This window comes from Olea europaea, chromosome 15 (genome assembly GCF_002742605.1).
Source record: "Olea europaea var. sylvestris chromosome 15, O_europaea_v1, whole genome shotgun sequence".
NCBI lineage: Eukaryota > Viridiplantae > Streptophyta > Magnoliopsida > Lamiales > Oleaceae > Olea > Olea europaea.
In genome coordinates, this window is record NC_036251.1 from 658,407 (window position 1) to 677,597 (window position 19,191).

The 19,191-nt window shown below is 38.1% G+C and overlaps 2 protein-coding genes across 3 annotated transcripts in view; one reads left to right on the forward strand and one right to left on the reverse strand.

Annotated features, from left to right (window-relative positions):
* Positions 1-3,205: 3,205 nt before the first annotated feature.
* Positions 3,206-3,760, reverse strand: LOC111410913. The gene has a single exon (XM_023041507.1). It carries the CDS (start codon positions 3,758-3,760, stop codon positions 3,206-3,208), a length of 555 nt encoding a protein of 184 aa, XP_022897275.1.
* A 12,374-nt stretch (positions 3,761-16,134) lies between these two features.
* Positions 16,135-19,191, forward strand: part of LOC111409751 (polyadenylate-binding protein 2-like) — a 4,661-nt gene continuing 1,604 nt past the window's right edge. Inside the window, exons 1-3 of one of the 2 annotated variants that reach the window (XM_023039759.1) lie at positions 16,135-16,282; positions 16,513-16,615; positions 18,081-18,151. In XM_023039759.1, coding sequence (XP_022895527.1) covers positions 16,232-16,282; positions 16,513-16,615; positions 18,081-18,151 — 225 coding nt within the window. In that variant the 5' untranslated portion in view covers positions 16,135-16,231. Of the gene's footprint in view, positions 16,390-16,512; positions 16,616-18,080; positions 18,152-19,191 lie in introns of both variants that reach the window. The other variant, XM_023039760.1, reaches the window with a different exon arrangement.

A 19,191-nucleotide genomic window follows, 5' to 3' on the forward strand; every position in this document is an offset into this window, starting at 1 on the left:
TGGTTGCTTCCACAGAGTTGCCGGCACAAGTGACCGTACCGGAGACGGGAGGCCATGTGGACAGCGCAAATAGGCGGCGATCGACTCGTGTTCAACGTCACCACCTACCCGGACGCCATACACGAGATAAAGGGCAAAGAGAGTAAAGAAATGAGTGAGTTGAAGTGGTTTCGTAAGGTCTGACGTAATAGTAGTTACGTTGTTGGTAACAAAGACATGCTTCGAATTTGGTTTGATTTTGGGTTTGATACGTTTGCTCACCCATATTGTTGGACTGATTTTTGAATCTGGTTTGATTTTTAGTTCAAGCATGGGATGGTATAGTCAGTACATTTTGGGTGTATGCGTTGATGACATAATGCATATGTTGTTCCTGAAATATGCTACAGGTTAAACTGTCATTTGTAGAGTACATATCGCTTTGCTATAATACATGTTTAGTGCAAGCATGGGGTGGTAGTGTCGGTAAATTTTGTGTGTATGCGTTGACGACATAATGCATGTCTTCTTCATGAAATGTGAAAGGGTACATCAACATCATAACTAAAATGAATATATCATCATTCTTATACATCCCAGTCACATGACTTGTCAACACGAACTGACGATTTTTCCTGTTAGAGTCCTCACAAAAATCTGCACATGTACTCGCAACCTCAGCACGAAGTGCAGAGTTGACTCTTTGTCGGGTGGGATTCTTTCCTTGTCCTCAATTGTAGCTTTAACATTATCGTCGGTGTCGAAGCTTCATCTTCACGAGTTACTGTCTTCGAGTTTTGACAATAATCTGCCTGTGAGCACCAATCCTCGACACGAACTGCAGTGTGGACTCTTTATGAATTTTATAGTCGCCCGAACTAAGGCCATCCGAAGCTATTAACCAGCGAACATGAGCCTCTGTGTTGGTCTGGTGCGATTCGTTCGTTGACTTGTATGTTGGCTTCACCATTTTATTTATGGCCTGTATTGTTTATGAACCCTTTCACATATCATAAACAACATAGGCCATAAATATATTGACGTGTAGATTGCCTACACGTTTTCTACTCCATGGGTGAGTACATTTTCTGGTTCTTACGTTGATTGGATGGATAGTTACGGACTTGCTCTGCTCTGTCATTTCAGTTTACTGGACACCTGATGCAGGTAGGCAGCTGATTAATTGGGAGGGATTCTTTTGTCACATATCAAAAACATTTCATCGAGGTGTGATGACGATCTTTCGTACAATGATGAAGAGGTGTAGTTAATAGCACCAAATAACACCCAAAGGGATCCAAACCTGGGTTGATGCCTGAACGTACAATTGTGGAGACGATTACATCGTATCACATATGATGTAATCGTTGATGATGTGAACGGGGTTTATGAGATTACTTCAATTCCATATGGGGATATGGTTAAGTGGAACGCACATTCAGACACGACATTCGTTTGTACTATAATTAAGTTGATGTTCATCGTACTTGATGAAGTAGTAGTATTATGTAATTTCATTTCATTGGAGTTGAAGGTGTTATACCTGCAGAAATGAGTCATGGTATGAAATGATTTTCTGTGTAATGGAGTGTGGTCGAACGATCGAGGACAATGATTATTGTAAAAGTCGCATTATTGTAGAATGAAAAAGTCGGTGTTATCTTTGCTTCGTTAGCCCCAACATTGCAACCAATGTATGTTTATTTCGAAATGCGTTTGAGTATAAATTCACTTGTTCGTAGAAATTAAAGTTTATTTTAAAAATGGCTTGTAAATTCATCCAATGTTCAACTTCATTGACAGGGATATTAATTTTATCAATTTTTCATGCAGTTCATTTGATTTAGAATTCAAAAACGGTATTCAATTGTGACTAATGAGTACATAAATTCTGTTAAGTAATGTAAGTACAAATACATTGCAGGAATGTTGCCATTGCAAGTATTGCACATGGGTACAATTTAGTCATAATTCTCACCATTCATGGACTGCATTAAAGTACACATACACCCTTAACCATCACACTAAACCATCACATCAATGGTCAATCAAGTGTTAATTACAAATGAAATGGTGGTTGGTTGGTAAATTGTTTTAAATGTTCTCATATACCTCCAGTATAAAGCAAGGCTTGCACTCTTCAAGTGGGATATATGAAACTCTTTCAGAGGCATCTTGTAGCAGGAACGTATCAAACTATTTGAAGTCTGTTTCTTCGTACGAAAATAATGGCATAGTCCACGGGAAGCAATTCACCACTGGCACTTGAGGAGCCAATGCCAACACCCGGTTCGACCCCGCTATGTCCCATCGTAATTTCTTCAGACGATGACGAAGTGAGTTCGAATGGTGGTAGGAGAGCCATCACTGTCGTTCCCTTTCTGAACCTAGACGAAGTTCCAACTGATGAAGGTGAGTCTCCGAGAAATGTGCTTGAATGGGTCGTCCCATTTATGGATGCAGATGAAGATCAACGTTACGAGGATGAAGGGCAAGGTCGCGTTTCATCGCCCGAGGTAATTGTCATCAGCTCGGATGATGACAGTGAGGAAGAAGGTTCAAGTGTTAGCTCCGAGTGAAGAATCCGGCTTTGTTGCGTGTGTGGATTTCTACGTATGTATGTATAGTGGTTTTTTATAACGGATGGATTTTGTGACGCTTAACCAATTCTGTAGCAAGTAGGAAACCCCGTTGGCAAGTTATGTGGTTTTTGTATTTTGTTAAGCGAATCATCGCACAACTGTCGAGAATGGCAGGCACCATTTGTCGAGAACGATAGATGAAGTGTCGGGGTTTACTGTCAAATTTTCTGTGTATCTATGCATATTCATATAACATGTAGTTTGGGTGAACGTACACAACCTAATGTGTACATTGAACGTAGTTTCTGAACTTTGCGGACAGTGTTATGCGCTACAAATGATGTGTTCGTAATATGCATTTCAAAGGAAGCTTCTATAATGGATGAACTTTTCATATTCTGTACATTCTATTTACATGTGTCAACAATCGCAACAATGTTATGCATAAGAAATTTGTATTTTGGTTCGAGACAGTTATGCAGTGCGATGTACCTATTTGCATTCTAGAAATGTTAACATAACAAAGAGTAATGTTTACGCGTAAGAGAATGAAAACATTAATAGAATATTTACGTTGTCATATACAAACAACAGTGGGGGAACACTTCACTTACAATTTCAACCAGTCACGTACAAAATGCTGCTTACATCGGACGTGGTACAGTGTGGTTCGAACATGTGGTCCGGTTATGACCAAGTCCACCGTAGCGAGTGCATTTCCTGAGCCGTGTGGTGTACACGTGTCTAGATCGTTTACGTCGTGTGGGTGGTCTACCTGGAGGACGACGCACACTAGGGGGCATAATAGGAGTATCTGTAATTTCGAGTGGAACATTCCAGTCCTCTTCATGCTGAATAGGATATATAGCTTCTCCGTAGGCACCCTTCCAGTACTCGGAAGTGTAATACGGTGAGCAGAGATCGTACAATGACGTACCTCTCAAGCAAGCAGCACGGGTTGCATGAACGCACGACATACGATTCAGCTGGAACTCACGACAAGTGCACGTCTTTTCCGAGAAGTTTACGATGTCCGTGTCATTGGATATTCCAACTTGTGTTAAGTTATTTGTCAACCCATGCGCTCGCAGCCTAGTACCTGCTTCGAACATCGTCCGTGACTCATTCTCCATCATTAGTGACAGAACAGTACTGCATGCGGTTGCACTTGCTCGACGTTCATAAAACCACTTCTGCATAGTATGCTGAATGTGTTCCACTAAGCACGTGATCGGTAACGAACGGGTATGTCTCAACATTGAGTTCAAAGATTCTGCGTTGTTGTTCGTCAAAATGTTGTACCGTTGGCCAACAAATAGTGCACGTGACCAAAATGGGAAACCTGCTCACTCCAAGTACCCGTACGCTCTTGCATTAACCCTACGAAACTGTCCCATAAGTCTTTCAAACTATTCGGTCCGGTAAGTTCTTGCGGCTCTTTTGCATAGAAATATTGAACTTGCGTTGTTGTACCACTGGATTAAATTCTTTTCCATTACCAAACACAGCACCCGTGGTGAGCCCGAGGAAATAGGTGAGCAATGGCATTTTCAATACTATTTTTCCTGTCGAAAACAAACACTAATTTGTCCGAGTCACCTATAAGATCTTTCAAATTTGATAAAAACCACATCCACGATCTATTCGTTTCGGCATCAACAATCCCCCACGCTAACGGATAAATCTGTTTGTTGGCGACTTGGGCAGTTGCCAGTAGAATGGTACCTTTGTACGGACCTTTCAAGTGACTGCCGTCAACACAAATAACGAGCCTCATGTACTGCAAGTAACCCTGAATGCTTGCACCGAAAGCTAGGAAAAGGTAGTGAAACCTGTTACGAGAATCTACTTCGATGTGTGTTACTGTCCTCGGGTTACTCTCTCCTAGGACGTGACAGTACGAAGAAAGTTTTTGAAAGCTATCATCCGGTATACCATGTAGCAAATGTAAAGCAGCGACCTTTCCCCTATGGGCTCGATGGTAACTAATTTTCACACCAAACTCACGTTCCATGTCACGAGTAATAGTAGTAGGATCATATGATCCGTACGTATAATCCAATTTTCCCATAATCTGCTTAGTAATTACGGAACTAGTGGCATGTCGATGTGCATTACGACGATAATCTATGGAACACGTGTGCACATTGTTGAATTTGCGGATCATGAAGATGGCGGATTGCTTCACACTCGAAGCACGTAACATCCACTTACAATTACCGTCGGCACATACAACGGTTAACATTTTTTGGCTTGACCTGCTAACCTGAAATTGAAACTTCTCTCGCAATACAAGTAGATGAATTCTCGAGTACAACTCTTTCTTGGTAAAAAATATTTCCCTTTCGATAAGATCCGGCGTATTCACAGTGGAAATCTAGTCGCATGTATCCGGACTTTTAAAATGTGATAATAGTTCTTCGTCAACGTCAGCAATATTACCAGTATTTGTACCATATAAGGGATCGTCGAACATCTCATTTAATGGTGCAGTCCGAACATCGAAAATTGGAGCATCCGCTACATTATTATTTGGGACACTTTGCTGATGACTAACGTCGTCGTCCTGTACAGTGTGGTCATCTTCCGCTACGGCGAACAATTGTTGGCTGTAATTTGTATCCCTTTCCATTTCAACACTTGGCAGGCCGATTTCCAAAGTCGTAACGCAGAGGGCAGTTTCCTTATGAACTGATATGTACCAATTTACGTCTTCATCTTCGAGTATTTCGGCTGGGGGTATATTCATGTTCGGAACTTTGAACTTCAATTCCAATTTTGTGCGCAGATCGAAAACACCAAGTTTCTCATCAACCGTAACAATAGCTCCGGTAGTGTGATACTGCTCGGCACTAAAATGGAAGTGGTTTTCTTCCCAGTCCACTTCCATTCGTCATTGACGTAAACAAACTTTCCCCCTTACGATACGATGAATCTCAAATTATTGTTCATACCTGAAATGTTGGGAATGCAACGATAAGAATTATGCGCAATCAAATGTAGCAAATGTAAAGTAGCGACCTTTCCCCTACGGGCTGGATGGTAACTAATTTTCACACCAAACTCACGTTCCATGTCACGAGCAATAGTAGTAGGATCATATGATTCGTACGTATAATCCAATTTTCCCATAATCTGCTCAGTAATTACGGAACTAGTGGCATGTCGATGTGCATTACGACGATAATCTATGGAACATGTGTGCACATTGTTGAATTTGCAGATCATGAAGATGGCGGACTGCTTCACACTCGAAGCACGTAACATCCACTTACAATTACCGTCGGCACATACAACGGTTAACATTTTTTGGCTTGACCTGCTAACCTGAAATTGAAACTTCTCTCGCAATACAAGTAGATGAATACTCGAGTACAACTCTTTCTTGGTAAAAAATATTTCCCTTTCGATAAGATCCGGCGTATTCACAGTGGAAATCTAGTCGCATGTATCCGGACTTTTAAAATGTGATAATAGTTCTTCGTCAACGTCAGCAATATTACCAGTATTTGTACCATATAAGGGGTCGTCGAACATCTCATTTAATGGTGCAGTCCGAACATCGAAAATTGGAGTATCCGCTACATTATTATTTGGGACACTTTGCTGATGACTGACGTCGTCGTCCTGTACAGTGTGGTCATCTTCCGCTACGGCGAACAATTGTTGGCTGTAATTTGTATCCCTTTCCATTTCAACACTTGGCAGGCCGATTTCCAAAGTCGTAACGCAGAGGGCAGTTTCCTTATGAACTGATATGTACCAATTACGTCTTCATCTTCGAGTATTTCGGCTGGGGGTATATTCATGTTCGGAACTTTGAACTTCAATTCCAATTTTGTGCGCGGATCGAAAACACCAAGTTTCTCATCAACCGTAACAATAGCTCCGATAGTGTGATACTGCTCGGCACTAAAATGGAAGTGGTTTTCTTCCCAGTCCACTTCCATTCGTCATTGACGTAAACAAACTTTCCCCCTTACGATACGATGAATCTCAAATTATTGTTCATACCTGAAATGTTGGGAATGCAACGATAAGAATTATGCGCAATCAAATGTAGCAAATGTAAAGTAGCGACCTTTCCCCTACGGGCTGGATGGTAACTAATTTTCACACCAAACTCACGTTCCATGTCACGAGCAATAGTAGTAGGATCATATGATTCGTACGTATAATCCAATTTTCCCATAATCTGCTCAGTAATTACGGAACTAGTGGCATGTCGATGTGCATTACGACGATAATCTATGGAACATGTGTGCACATTGTTGAATTTGCAGATCATGAAGATGGCGGACTGCTTCACACTCGAAGCACGTAACATCCACTTACAATTACCGTCGGCACATACAACGGTTAACATTTTTTGGCTTGACCTGCTAACCTGAAATTGAAACTTCTCTCGCAATACAAGTAGATGAATTCTCGAGTACAACTCTTTCTTGGTAAAAAATATTTCCCTTTCGGTAAGATCCGGCGTATTCACAGTGGAAATCCAGTCGCATGTATCCGGACTTTTAAAATGTGATAATAGTTCTTCGTCAACGTCAGCAATATTACCAGTATTTGTACCATATAAGGGATCGTCGAACATCTCATTTAATGGTGCAGTCCGAACATCGAAAATTGGAGTATCCGGTGCATTATTATTTGGGACACTTTGCTGATGACTGACGTCGTCGTCCTGTACAGTGTGGTCATCTTCCGCTACGGTAAACAATTGTTGGCTGTAATTTGTATCCCTTTCCATTTCAACACTTGGCAGGCCGGTTTCCAAAGTCGTAACGCAGAGGGCAGTTTCCTTATGAACTGATATGTACCAATTTACGTCTTCATCTTCGAGTATTTCGGCCGGGGGTATATTCATGTTCGGAACTTTGAACTTCAATTCCAATTTTGTGCGCGGATCGAAAACACCAAGTTTCTCATCAACCGTAACAATAGCTCCGGTAGTGTGATACTGCTCGGCACTAAAATGGAAGTGGTTTTCTTCCCAGTCCACTTCCATTCGTCATTGACGTAAACAAACTTTCCCCCTTACGATACGATGAATCTCAAATTATTGTTCATACCTGAAATGTTGGGAATGCAATGATAAGAATTATGCGCAGTCAAAATGTCGACTATATAATAGCATGGAAGTGACACGTTCCAATATTTAAACCTATGCAATACTACAAGGTCAAATTAAGGGTGCCAAGAATTTTCAGCTATCCAATTCGACAGTTTACTTATCTATCCCTGCAGTTTATAAATGTCAGGTACAACAGTTCAAATGTCGATCTCGACATTTTCGAAATGTCGAGTTCGATGGTTCGAGTGTCGAAACTGTCGAGAAGTTTCAAATGTGTTTGGTAGCATTAATACTTATAATCATTTCTTCAACTACAACATCACAACCTATTTTCAGAAATAAATGACTGAATGCTTCATTAAATATGGAATACTTCACATTTTCCTAAATATGTTGGGTATATTTTTCCTTCAACAATATTAAAAAAACAAGACCATCATGTTATTTTTAACATTCTAAAAAAAAGTAATTTATTACGTAGAAATATAAACAATTCGTAAAAACTTACATTTCAAGATAGATGAAGAAGATGGTTGAAATAATGTCTTCTTCAGGAAGAAGAAAATGAATGAAGAAGATAATGAAATAAGGGTTTCTTTCACAATAAATTTATTTTTTAATGTTCACTAGGGTTTAGAAGGATTTTATATTCATTTTTTATTAACTAAATTCGTATTTTACAATATAATATTCATATTTTCAATGATTATAATATACAAAGTACACAATCAAATCACAACATTAATTGTTTTGAAAACCAATCATGAAGGAGCATTAAATGCTCCAAAGAAGTCAAATTAAGGGTAATTTAGACATTTGACAACAAGAAAGTGACATTTTTGTACAAATTGTGTGCACATCAAAGTTTTTTGTGCATTTTCATAAAAAGTGACATTTTGGTAAATTCCCCTTCTTATATTTGTTATATTGTAGAAACTAATTTGTTGTTTGGTTCTTTCAGAAGACGAAATGGCAACCGGTTCCACAAACATGGATTCCAACATGGATGTGTCCCAAACTGTAAGTACCCAAATTCGGGTTGTGGGTTCTACTATGGGTACAGGGCCTAGTTCAGCTATGGGTGCAGTTATGGCTACAGGGCCTAGCTCTGTTATAGCTCAAACTGTGGCTCAAGTGTCAAGTTATGTTGTGAGCCAACATGTGGCTAATGTTCCGATTAATGTACCGGTTAACCATGGGGAAAAGTCGGAGAAATTCAACTGCTTGAATTTCAAGAGGTGGCAGTAGAAAATGCTGTTCTATCTGACCACTTTGAATCTTGCGAGATTGTTGACTGAAAGTGCTCCAAAACTCCAAGAGGGTGAGGTGGATGTTCAAGCAATCAGTGATGTTGATGCTTGGAACCACTCGGACTTCTTATGCCGGAATTACGTCATGAACAGTTTGGTAGATTCGCTATACAATGTGTATAGCACCATGAAAACTGTTAAGGAGTTGTGGGAGTCTTTGGATCGGAAATATAAGACTGAGGATGTCGGGGCTAAGAAATTTATCGTCGGCCGATTCTTGGACTATAAGATGGTGGACTCCAAAACTGTAATCAGTCAAGTGCAAGAACTCCAAGTGATTCTTCACAAAATTCATGTCGAATGGATGATTTTGAGTGAAACTTTCCAGGTGACTGCAATCATTGAAAAATTGCATCCCGCGTGGAAAGATTTCAAGAATTATCTGAAACACAAGCGAAAAGAAATGAACATTGAAGAACTGATTGTTAGACTTCGAATTGAAGAAGACAACAAGAGTTTTGAAAAGAAGCGGTTCAATCCTGGTGCAGCTAAGGCCAATATTGTTGAACATGGTCAAGGTAGTAAGAACTACAAAACCAAAGCTGGGCCATCCGGTGGAAAAGGGATCAAGCTGGGACCAAAAGGGGGCATTCCTAAGAAGAAATTTCAAGGGAAGTGCTTCAACTGTGACGAAGTATGCCACAAATCTTTGGAGTACAGATTGCCAAAGAAGAAGAAAGAAGCAAATGCGGTTGACTACATGTCACATGATGTGTTGGAGATGAGTCTCGCAGCAGTCATTTCTGAAGTGAACATGGTGGATTCTAACCCAAAAGAATGGTGGATTGATACCGGAGCTACGAGACATGTGTGCTTTGATGAAGAGTTATTTACTACTTTTGAAGCAGTTGAGAATGGAGAGAAGTTGTTCACGGGAAATTCAGCAACTTCTGAAATTAAGGGCCAAGGAAAAGTGGTTCTGAAGATGACTTCGGGAAAAGAGCTAACTCTCAACAACGTGCTGTTTGTACCGAAAATTCGCAAGAACCTTGTGTCCGGGTCGCTTTTGAATAAGCATGGTTTCTGCATTGTATTTGAGTCAGACAAGGTCATCTTGTCAAAAATTGAAATGTTTGTCGGAAAAGGTTATGTTTCCGATAGAATGTTTAAACTCAATGTAATGGTTGTTAAACCAAAAATGAATAATAAAGTGAATGCTTCTGTTTACTTGCTTGAGTCTTCCAATGTGTGGCATGGTAGACTAGGACACGTTAACTATGATACTTTACGTAGGCTAGTTAACTTGAAATGCATACCAGCATTCCATGTTGATTCCAAACATAAGTGTGAGATTTGTGTTGAAGCAAAATTGATTAGGTCGTCCTTTAAGTCAATTAAACGAAATACGGAATCACTTAATTTAATTCACAGTGATATATGTGATTTAAAATTTGTACAAGCAAGAGGTGGCAACAAGTATTTCATTACTTTTGTCGACAATAACACGAAATATTGCTATGTGTATTTGCTAAAAAGTAAGGATGAAACGATAGAAAAATTTGTTCTCTATAAGAATGAAGTTGAAAATCAACTTAACAAGAAAATTAAGATGCTAAGAAGCAATCGAGGTGGTGAGTATAAAGCACCGTCTACTGAATTCTGTGCACAACATGGAATCATACATGAAACCACCGCACCGTATTCACCGCAACAAAATGGTGTTGCTGAAAGGAAAAATCGCACCTTAAAGGAGATGATGAATGCGATGCTAGTAAGTTCTAGATTACCTTAGAACATGTGGGGGAATGTTGTGTTATCAGCAAATTACCTTTTGAATAAGATGCCCCGAAAGAAAATGGAGAAGACCCCTTATGAGTTATAGAAAGGAAGAACGCCTTCCTATAAATACTCACGAGTGTGGGGGTGTCTTGCTAAAGTGACTATCCCAACACCAAAGAAGGTGAAGATAAGCCCAAAAACTGTAGACTGCATATCCATTGGATATGCACATAACAATAGTGCTTATCGGTTTCTCGTGTATGAATCTAAAATCCAAGATATATACAGAAACACGATAATGGAGTCGAGAAATGCTTCGTTCTTTGAACATGTGTTTCCATGCAGGTCCGAAGAAGAGGCAAGTTCTTCTAAACGGACGTATGAGACTATGACTGAACATAGTCAGGACCAAAAACCAGAAGAGGAGGTTGAGGTTGAACCTAGACGTAGCAAAAGGGAAAGGACTGAAAAATCTTATGGTCCGAATTTTCTGACCTATATGCTAGAAAGTGAACCTCAAAGCTATCAAGAGGCTGTGAACTTCTTGGAAGGACCTCAATGGAAAGAGGCCATTAAAAGTGAAATAGATTCTATCCTGTAAAATCATACATGGGAGCTAGTGGATCTTCCACCAGGAAGTAAACCACTAGGCTACAAGTGGATTTTCAAACGAAAAATGAAAGCAGATGGAACTATTGAAAAGTATAAGACCAGGTTGATAATAAAAGGTTATCGATAACGGGAACGCCTTGATTACTTTGATACATATTCTCCAGTAACGAAAATAACATCCATTAGAATGATACTTGCGATTGCTGCTTTGCGAAATCTTGAAGTACATCAAATGGATGTTAAGACTGCCTTCTTGAACGGAGACTTAGATGAAGAAATCTATATGGAACAACCCAAAGGATTTTCGTCTCCAGGGCAGGAAAAGAAGGTGTGTAAATTGGTGAAATCATTGTATAGCTTGAAATAAGCACCAAAATAATGGTATGAGAAATTTGACAGTGTCATGATGGAGAGTAGATTTAAGATCAACGAGTGTGATAAATGTGTCTACGTTAAAGGCACTGAAAATGGCTATGTCATTTTATGTCTTTACATTGATGACATGCTTATTGTTGGCAGCAACGATAAGGTGATCAAATCCACTAAAACCATGTTAAATTTGAGATTTAACATGAAAGACATGGGTCTAGCTAATGTTATACTTGGAATCAAAATTTCAAGAACATCAAATGGTCTTGTTCTAAGCTAGTCACATTATGTGGACAAAATCCTAGGAAAGTTCAGTAAGGATGATACTAAAATGGCTAGAACCCCGATAGATACGAGTCAACATCTATCTAAGAACAAAGGTGAAAGTGTGTCTCAAGTAGAATACTCGAGAATTATTGGAAATCTGATGTACTTGATGAGTTGTACAAGACTAGACATAGCCTACACAGTGAGCAAACTGAGTAGATACACGAGTAATCCAGGAGCTGATCACTGAAAAGGAATAGTAAGAGTACTAAGGTACTTGAGATATACTCGTAATTTTGGACTGCACTATAACAAATATCCAGCGGTCATTGAAGGATATAATGATACTAATTGGATATCCGACATAAAAGACTCAAAGTCCACGAGTGGATTTGTGTTCACATTGGCAGGTGCAGCTATATCATGGAAATCTTCTAAACAAACAGTGATAGCCAAATCCACTATGAAATCTGAGTTTATAGCTCTAGATAAAAGTGGTGAAGAGGCTGAGTGGTTACGTAACTTCTTAGAGGATATTCCAATATGGTCAAAACCTATACCAACAATTTGCATATATTGTGATAGTCAATCGGCAATTGGAAGGGCACAGAGCAACATGTATAATGGTAAGTCTAGACATATACGTCGTAGACATAATACCATTAGGCAACTACTCTCAACTGGAGTTATCACTATTGATTATGTAAAGTCAAAGGATAACATTGCGGATTCGCTAACCAAAGGGTTAAATAGAGAGTTAGTTGAGAAATCATCGAGAGGAATGAGACTTAAGCCCTTGAATGGATAAGTTAATATAAAGGAAAACCCAACCTAGTTAACTGAAGATCCCAAGATCTAGGTTCAAAGGGACAACCTAATTGTAAAGACTTGATAGAATCAATGTGGGGGATATTACCTCCTGTCCATTCCTGTGATGCGACAGTGATGCCCGTAAAAATAGAAGATAAGCAATAGGCTTTTAATGATTCTTATGCATCGAAAATCGAGCCAAGTAATGCGGGTTACTTGTAATAAGAAATCACCTATGTGAGAGAGAAGTGGGGCCACTTCTAAGGGAATTGTGTGGGGCACAATTCTTGTGAACTCTCACAGAACCAGGCGTATGTTCATGGCCAAAACGAACATAATAATGAGAAGTGAAATGTCTTAGGAAGAATCCTGTGTGAAGTGTATCATCATTTACATAAACGGCAGAACAGTTCAAGGACATCACGTCTACTGGTCAGTCAGTGAAGTAAATATGCTTTCACAAGGGAAGGTTCAAAGGATAACACCTACTTATCCTATGCAGGTTTCAACTGTTGAACTATATCACCAAGTCGTCATGTGTCACATTCATAAGTCATCATGTGTCACATGCATGAGTCGCTCCCAATTTTCATTCATGTAGGGGATTGTTGGAAAAAAAATTTGAGTTATGGGCCGACTTTGACACGAGTTTTGAGTGGGACCCGGTTGTTCAATTTGGAAGATGAAAGTTGATTTGTGTTTTCCTCCGTGAGTACATCGAAATCATATACTTACTTTCCAAAGATGATACTTGGGTGAATGAAAAATTGAGGCTCAAAGTGTGCCACTCAAAAGGGAGTTTATGTGAGAAAAATGAAGTTGTCCCACATAGGAAAAAGATGAGAAACTCCAAAGGTTATTGTCATTAATGGTAGCTTAGCCTATAAATAGTGGCTCATTTTCCTCATTTCAATACACCAAAACAAAAGATTTCAAGTTTAGAATACACAAGAGATTCATTTGCATAGAATTCTGTCTTTTCTGCATTTTTGTCTTAGTGGTGGTGTGGTTCAGGCACTAGTTCAGTTCGCCGGAGTGGTTTCTGCGGTGCTTGGAAGCTCCCGGTTTTACCGTTGTATCTTGATAAACGGACGCTCGTTTTAAACCTCAAGCACGGACGGTGAGGGGGCGAATCTATTTTAAGGAAACTGTGTGAAACACAGGCCTCGGTTTGAAATTTCATTTCCTACAATTTCAATTATTCGTTCTGTTATTTATTATAGTAAATTCAATAGTTGATTTGTTGTTCATTCTGTTATTATTCAATTAGTTGTACGACTGTAACTTGCTGTTATATATCATCTTATCGGACAAAAGGCATATACGGTATTGAAATCGAGAATATCGGATTCCTCATTTTTCATAAACTTACCGGATTTCAGAAAAGTTCGGTTGACCGAACTGGTGAAACTTGGGATTTTTCTTACATTCCTTTCATGAAAGATGAAGAATTAACCTTATTTGGTGGCGGGATAGGATAGTAGTATGGATAACCTGGACCTGGGGGTGGTGGATATGGAGATCCACTCCAGTAGCCTGGACCTCCTCCTGCTGGTGGTGGATATGGAGATCCACTCAAGTAGGGTAGCATCACTAGCATGCCTGGACCTTGTGGTGGTGGATATTGAGATCCATTCCAGTAGGGAGGCATGACTGGTAGTGGTGGTGGATACTGTCCATATGGTGACATGTGTGGTGGTGGTGGGAGATGGGATCCCATGCCTGGTGTTGGTGGATGTTGTCCATATGGTGGATACGACGATGGTGGGGCTGGTGAAGTTGCAGGTGGAGGGGGTGAAGTCGTCTTGTGATATAAATTTTGGAGGGGAATGGGGATGGATTCTGCTGGTGTATATCAAGAAAGCTGCCCTGCCAGGTTTTTGGGTTTTTTAAATCCACGTGGCAGAACCTGGTTTATTCTTTTTCTTTTTATTCAGGTGTCCACTCCTTTACAAAAAGGAAGCCAATTTGACCTCAACATTGAACAATAAAATTTTTCCATGCAAAATATCCACCAACCAATATGTATAATAAATAACTAATTAACGGTCAATTCAGTTTAAGTTTGTGCAATGATTCATAATCAAATTATGCCTTACTTGTGCAGCACATCATTCACATCTCCACAATATCTTTAATTTCGATTGGAAAAAATTAGAAGCCAATCAGAAGGATTAGAAATTAAGCCAGTCAAAAAAAATTGCAATAGAAAATTTGGGCATTTTTCTCCTCATTTTGGAGCACAAGATATTTTCATCTTCCATTGTACAAGCAACTAAGGTTTTATTCGATAATTTTTTAAAAATGTAGGATGTTTAGCCAACATCCTTGGAACCACCAGCCCGATAGCCAATGCAGCACCAATTACGGCCAACTAGGCAATGGCCTAGGACCTCAACTGGGGCCTCCAATTGAAAAACACAACATGATAATAATTGCTAATTTATTACTTAAAAATTCAAGTAATTATAATTTTGTGATTGACTCTAATTAAGTTCAATCTCATTCAAAATATTTTTTTCTTGGGTTTAATATGCATGATTAATTGCGAGTTACCAAATTAGACCAATATTACTATGGTAATATGGTTTAATTTGAAAACTAATATTATAAATAAGTTGTTCACTTTAATGAGTTATAACTTGAATTTGATTTATCCAAATTAACTTTTCAGTAAATCCATAATGTGTCATTTATTACGAGTTTCAAAATGAGTCCAATATTGATCTTCCAATAAATATGCATTTTGATCTAAATGCATTATTGACCTCGAAATTTTAGGCCCCCAAAATCTCAAATTTAATGAAAGGTTCTTGAATCAATATCATTAAAATCTTGTTATGTTTATCGTCGCAAAATAATTGTAACTCATCATATTATTATTTAAGAATATGCATTTCTCACATTTTACAATCTAATCCCTAAATTTTATACATTTTGTAATCTAAAACCCTCTTCTCCTTACATGTCATAATTGCAAGATTCTTAGGGCCTCAAATTATGGTTCTTAAATCGTTCCCTGGATTTCTAAATTACAACTTATTCGAGTATTTTCAATTAATAATTTTAGATATTATTATTTACACTCTGATAAGATCTTTTCATCGAAGGGATATAGTGCTTAAAATTATGCTACCCTAATCTCTCAAGTTGTCGATATAGTATTTTTTATTCTATTTTTTGGATTGTACCAAGTTTTTATTTAAAATATAAGTATATTATTTAAATATCTAAGTATTTTTACGCTTGTATAAGTGACTTAGGACCGCAAAATTCTCGTGTCAACTAAAAAGTTTATGGAGAAGGTTGCAACCCAATTAAGAGGTTGTAGACGAATCGTGTAATTTTCGTCCAGTGGGAACCTAAGCAGGACCAAAAATGGAAGTTTAAGAAGGACCAAATTAAAATGGCATCGATAATTTAGGGCCAGACCTATAATTTATTTCTCAAATAATTGATTAATTTTTGTACGGCTAGGGGAGAGGGGGAGGTCTTGTAAGTGACCGATGGAGGAGGGCGACGTCGAGATGGCGGCGGCAGACGGCGGATCTGGCGTCGTATTATTTCTCTTTATCGCACTTTCTGTGAATTTCTGTTTGTGTAATTTTAAATTCTTTCAGATTTATCTTCGCTATCCTGTGAAATCCCTAATTTTTGTACATATGTATGTGAATTTCTGTTTGTGTAATTTTAAATACTTTCAGATTTATTTTCGCTACCCTGTGAAATCCCTAACTTTTGTACATATGTATATTTGTGTGTATATGTATCGTTGGGCAACGCGTAGGAGCTAGATGATATGAAGAAGAGGCTTAAAGATATGGAGGACGAAGCGACCGCTCTCCGTGAAATGCAGTCAAAAGTTGAGCAAGAAATGGGCGCCGTTCAAGGTCACTCCTAATCCCTGTAAATAATTTTCTTTTGGAATTTAGATGCTTGTGGACGCTCACATTGCAAAAATTTCTTTCTTTTTTCTTTTCTGATTATAGCGTGTGAATTAGAATTATAGGCGTATTTCTTTTTCATTGTTGATGAGAAAAGTATGCGTCTTCACTTCAAGAAAAGGGGGTGCAGCAAAATATACATGGAAAATGTGAAAATTGAATTAACTTTAGCTTGTTAATATAGATTTATACCCATTCTCTTTTGAATCTTGAAATGGCTCCATTTAGGAGTAATTTTGTTTCTTCAAATAAAGAAAAATATATAATTACTATGCTTGGAAAAATTTTCAACTGAATGATGAGTCTATAAGGGCTGAACAAGGAGTATAAAATTCGAAGCTTTTGAATGAACTTACTCTTTTGAGAGTTTAAACATTGAATTGATGCCAAATTTACAAGATGAAGGTTGTTTAAACCTTTTTAGATATGATTGAGATTGCAATCCAAAAATAGTTAATTTGTTTAGACAAAATTTTAAGAAGTAAATAAGAATTTATTTTCTTGTGGTAATTGTCGATCTTCAAGTTAGAAAGGTTTTCTGCACATGAATAAGACTGGTCTTATTGACTGCTCAATGTTGATGAAATATATCTCTAATTCAGATATTTATTTCGTATCTCTGTAATCTCTGAATTCTTTCTCTCTTTCTCGTTTTCTTTTACGGTTCTAGATCAAGATGTCAAGTTGTAATCCTATGTGTTTCAACCTGCTGATTATGGCCTCATTTTATGTCTCATTGTAATTATCAATATTCTTGATATATTGTTCTCGCCATGTGTTAGTTTCTGGATCTGCGTGGTTTTTCTGCCAAGTTGTGGAATAAATATCTTGAACTTGTTTTCACTACCTATATGGTGTGTCAATTTTACTTTCTAGCCTTTTCTTGTATTTGGACATATACTTGCTGCTTATTTCTTTGGATTATTATTAAATTTATTTTTTTTGGCTGGGTGGGCAGATGCATGGGGTGATGAGAGGGTCTGAAGTGTAAAGCTTAATTTTTTTAACTACTACACCTTATATTTGGTGGTGCCTTATGTTTGAGTTACCCTTTTCAGTAGTTATTTGTAGACACTATTTGATAGACATCTGTTGGTGAGCTTCACCACAATATACTACAGTGGTCATGCCTCTGGCTATATGGACCTTGAGACCTTGACTGGTCCGAAGTGTATAAGGACTTATTTTTTGTTCATATGATCAGCACGTCTACTAGCGTTGTTATAAAATTAAATTCGAGATAACAATGTGGATCAATGAAGGTGATGATGTTTACTACTCTTTTAACTTTTATGAGTGGTATGATGCCCATGTCTAAGTAATAGCTTCTGTATGATAAAGTCAATGACTTCAATAGATACCATTTTGTATTACCTTTCTTATCAATGCCCATTTCCTTTATTGCAACCAGATCCTGCTGCTGCTGCAGCTAATCAGGCAAATAGAGAAGAAGTGGATTCTCGCTCAATCTTTGTTGGCAATGTAAGGCTTCTTCACCAACAAGTTGCAGTTGTTTTAAGAGAATTTCACATGTAGTCCTCGCCCTTGGTAACTTCCACTGCTGGTATTGTTTAGGCATCTTTCTATAAGGTGTGCTTTATGTGGATGAGCTGTTCTTTTTTCCATTTCTGGAACATGTTAGATATATCTATTTGAGCTATTCAAAAAATTGTTCCTAGCAGATAAATTCTAATTATGTCTTATGCAAATTAGTGAGCTGCTGAGTATTTTATTCTGATGCCACCTTATTTATGCTTGCTGCTGAATTAGACAATGTATTCCTCCACTATAATAGCAAGAGTAAGATAAGATGGATTTTATGTCTGCATATTCCATTTATTATTTTATGTATGGATATGTGACACGAACCAAAGAAATTGGCTGTGTGCGTGTACGAACAATGTGTGTTACCTTTCTGCCTTCTCGCTATCTTCACTGCTTTGCTTACAATTATTTGTTAATAGGAATTCTGTCTTTTGTGCTTCAAGATTGATTGATGCTGCTTGTTTTAATTTCTCTGACTTGGATACTTCCTTTTCCTTCAATGCTTCTGTTTGGGTTTCATTTTTTGTTGTTAAAATTCTACTTCTCAAAAATAAGTGGGTTGATTACTGGGTAGGACTAGTGAGTCCTAAGATATGTGTGTCTAAAATTAATGTTTGACTTTGAAAAGTAGAATTTAGGAAAAGAAAATGTATCCCAAACAGAGGCTATATATATCGTGAAAAATCATTTCTTTCTGAAATATTAGTTTTTGACATTTTTAACGTTTATGTTTCCTGCCATTAGTGAAATGTTGTTGATTGCATTATCTTAGCAATCATTGGTTTCAATTTTTCATAATGCTGACATAACTGCTTTACAGATTTGTTTCTGTAGCAATTTGTTGTTTGCTGACATAACTGATGAGTACCTAGGCTTGCATCATACATATTTTTCTTTACAAACTTCAGCTTTAATGTAGTTAAATACACCTACACGTATTCAGTAGATACATACAAGTGCACGTAACAGCACTCATA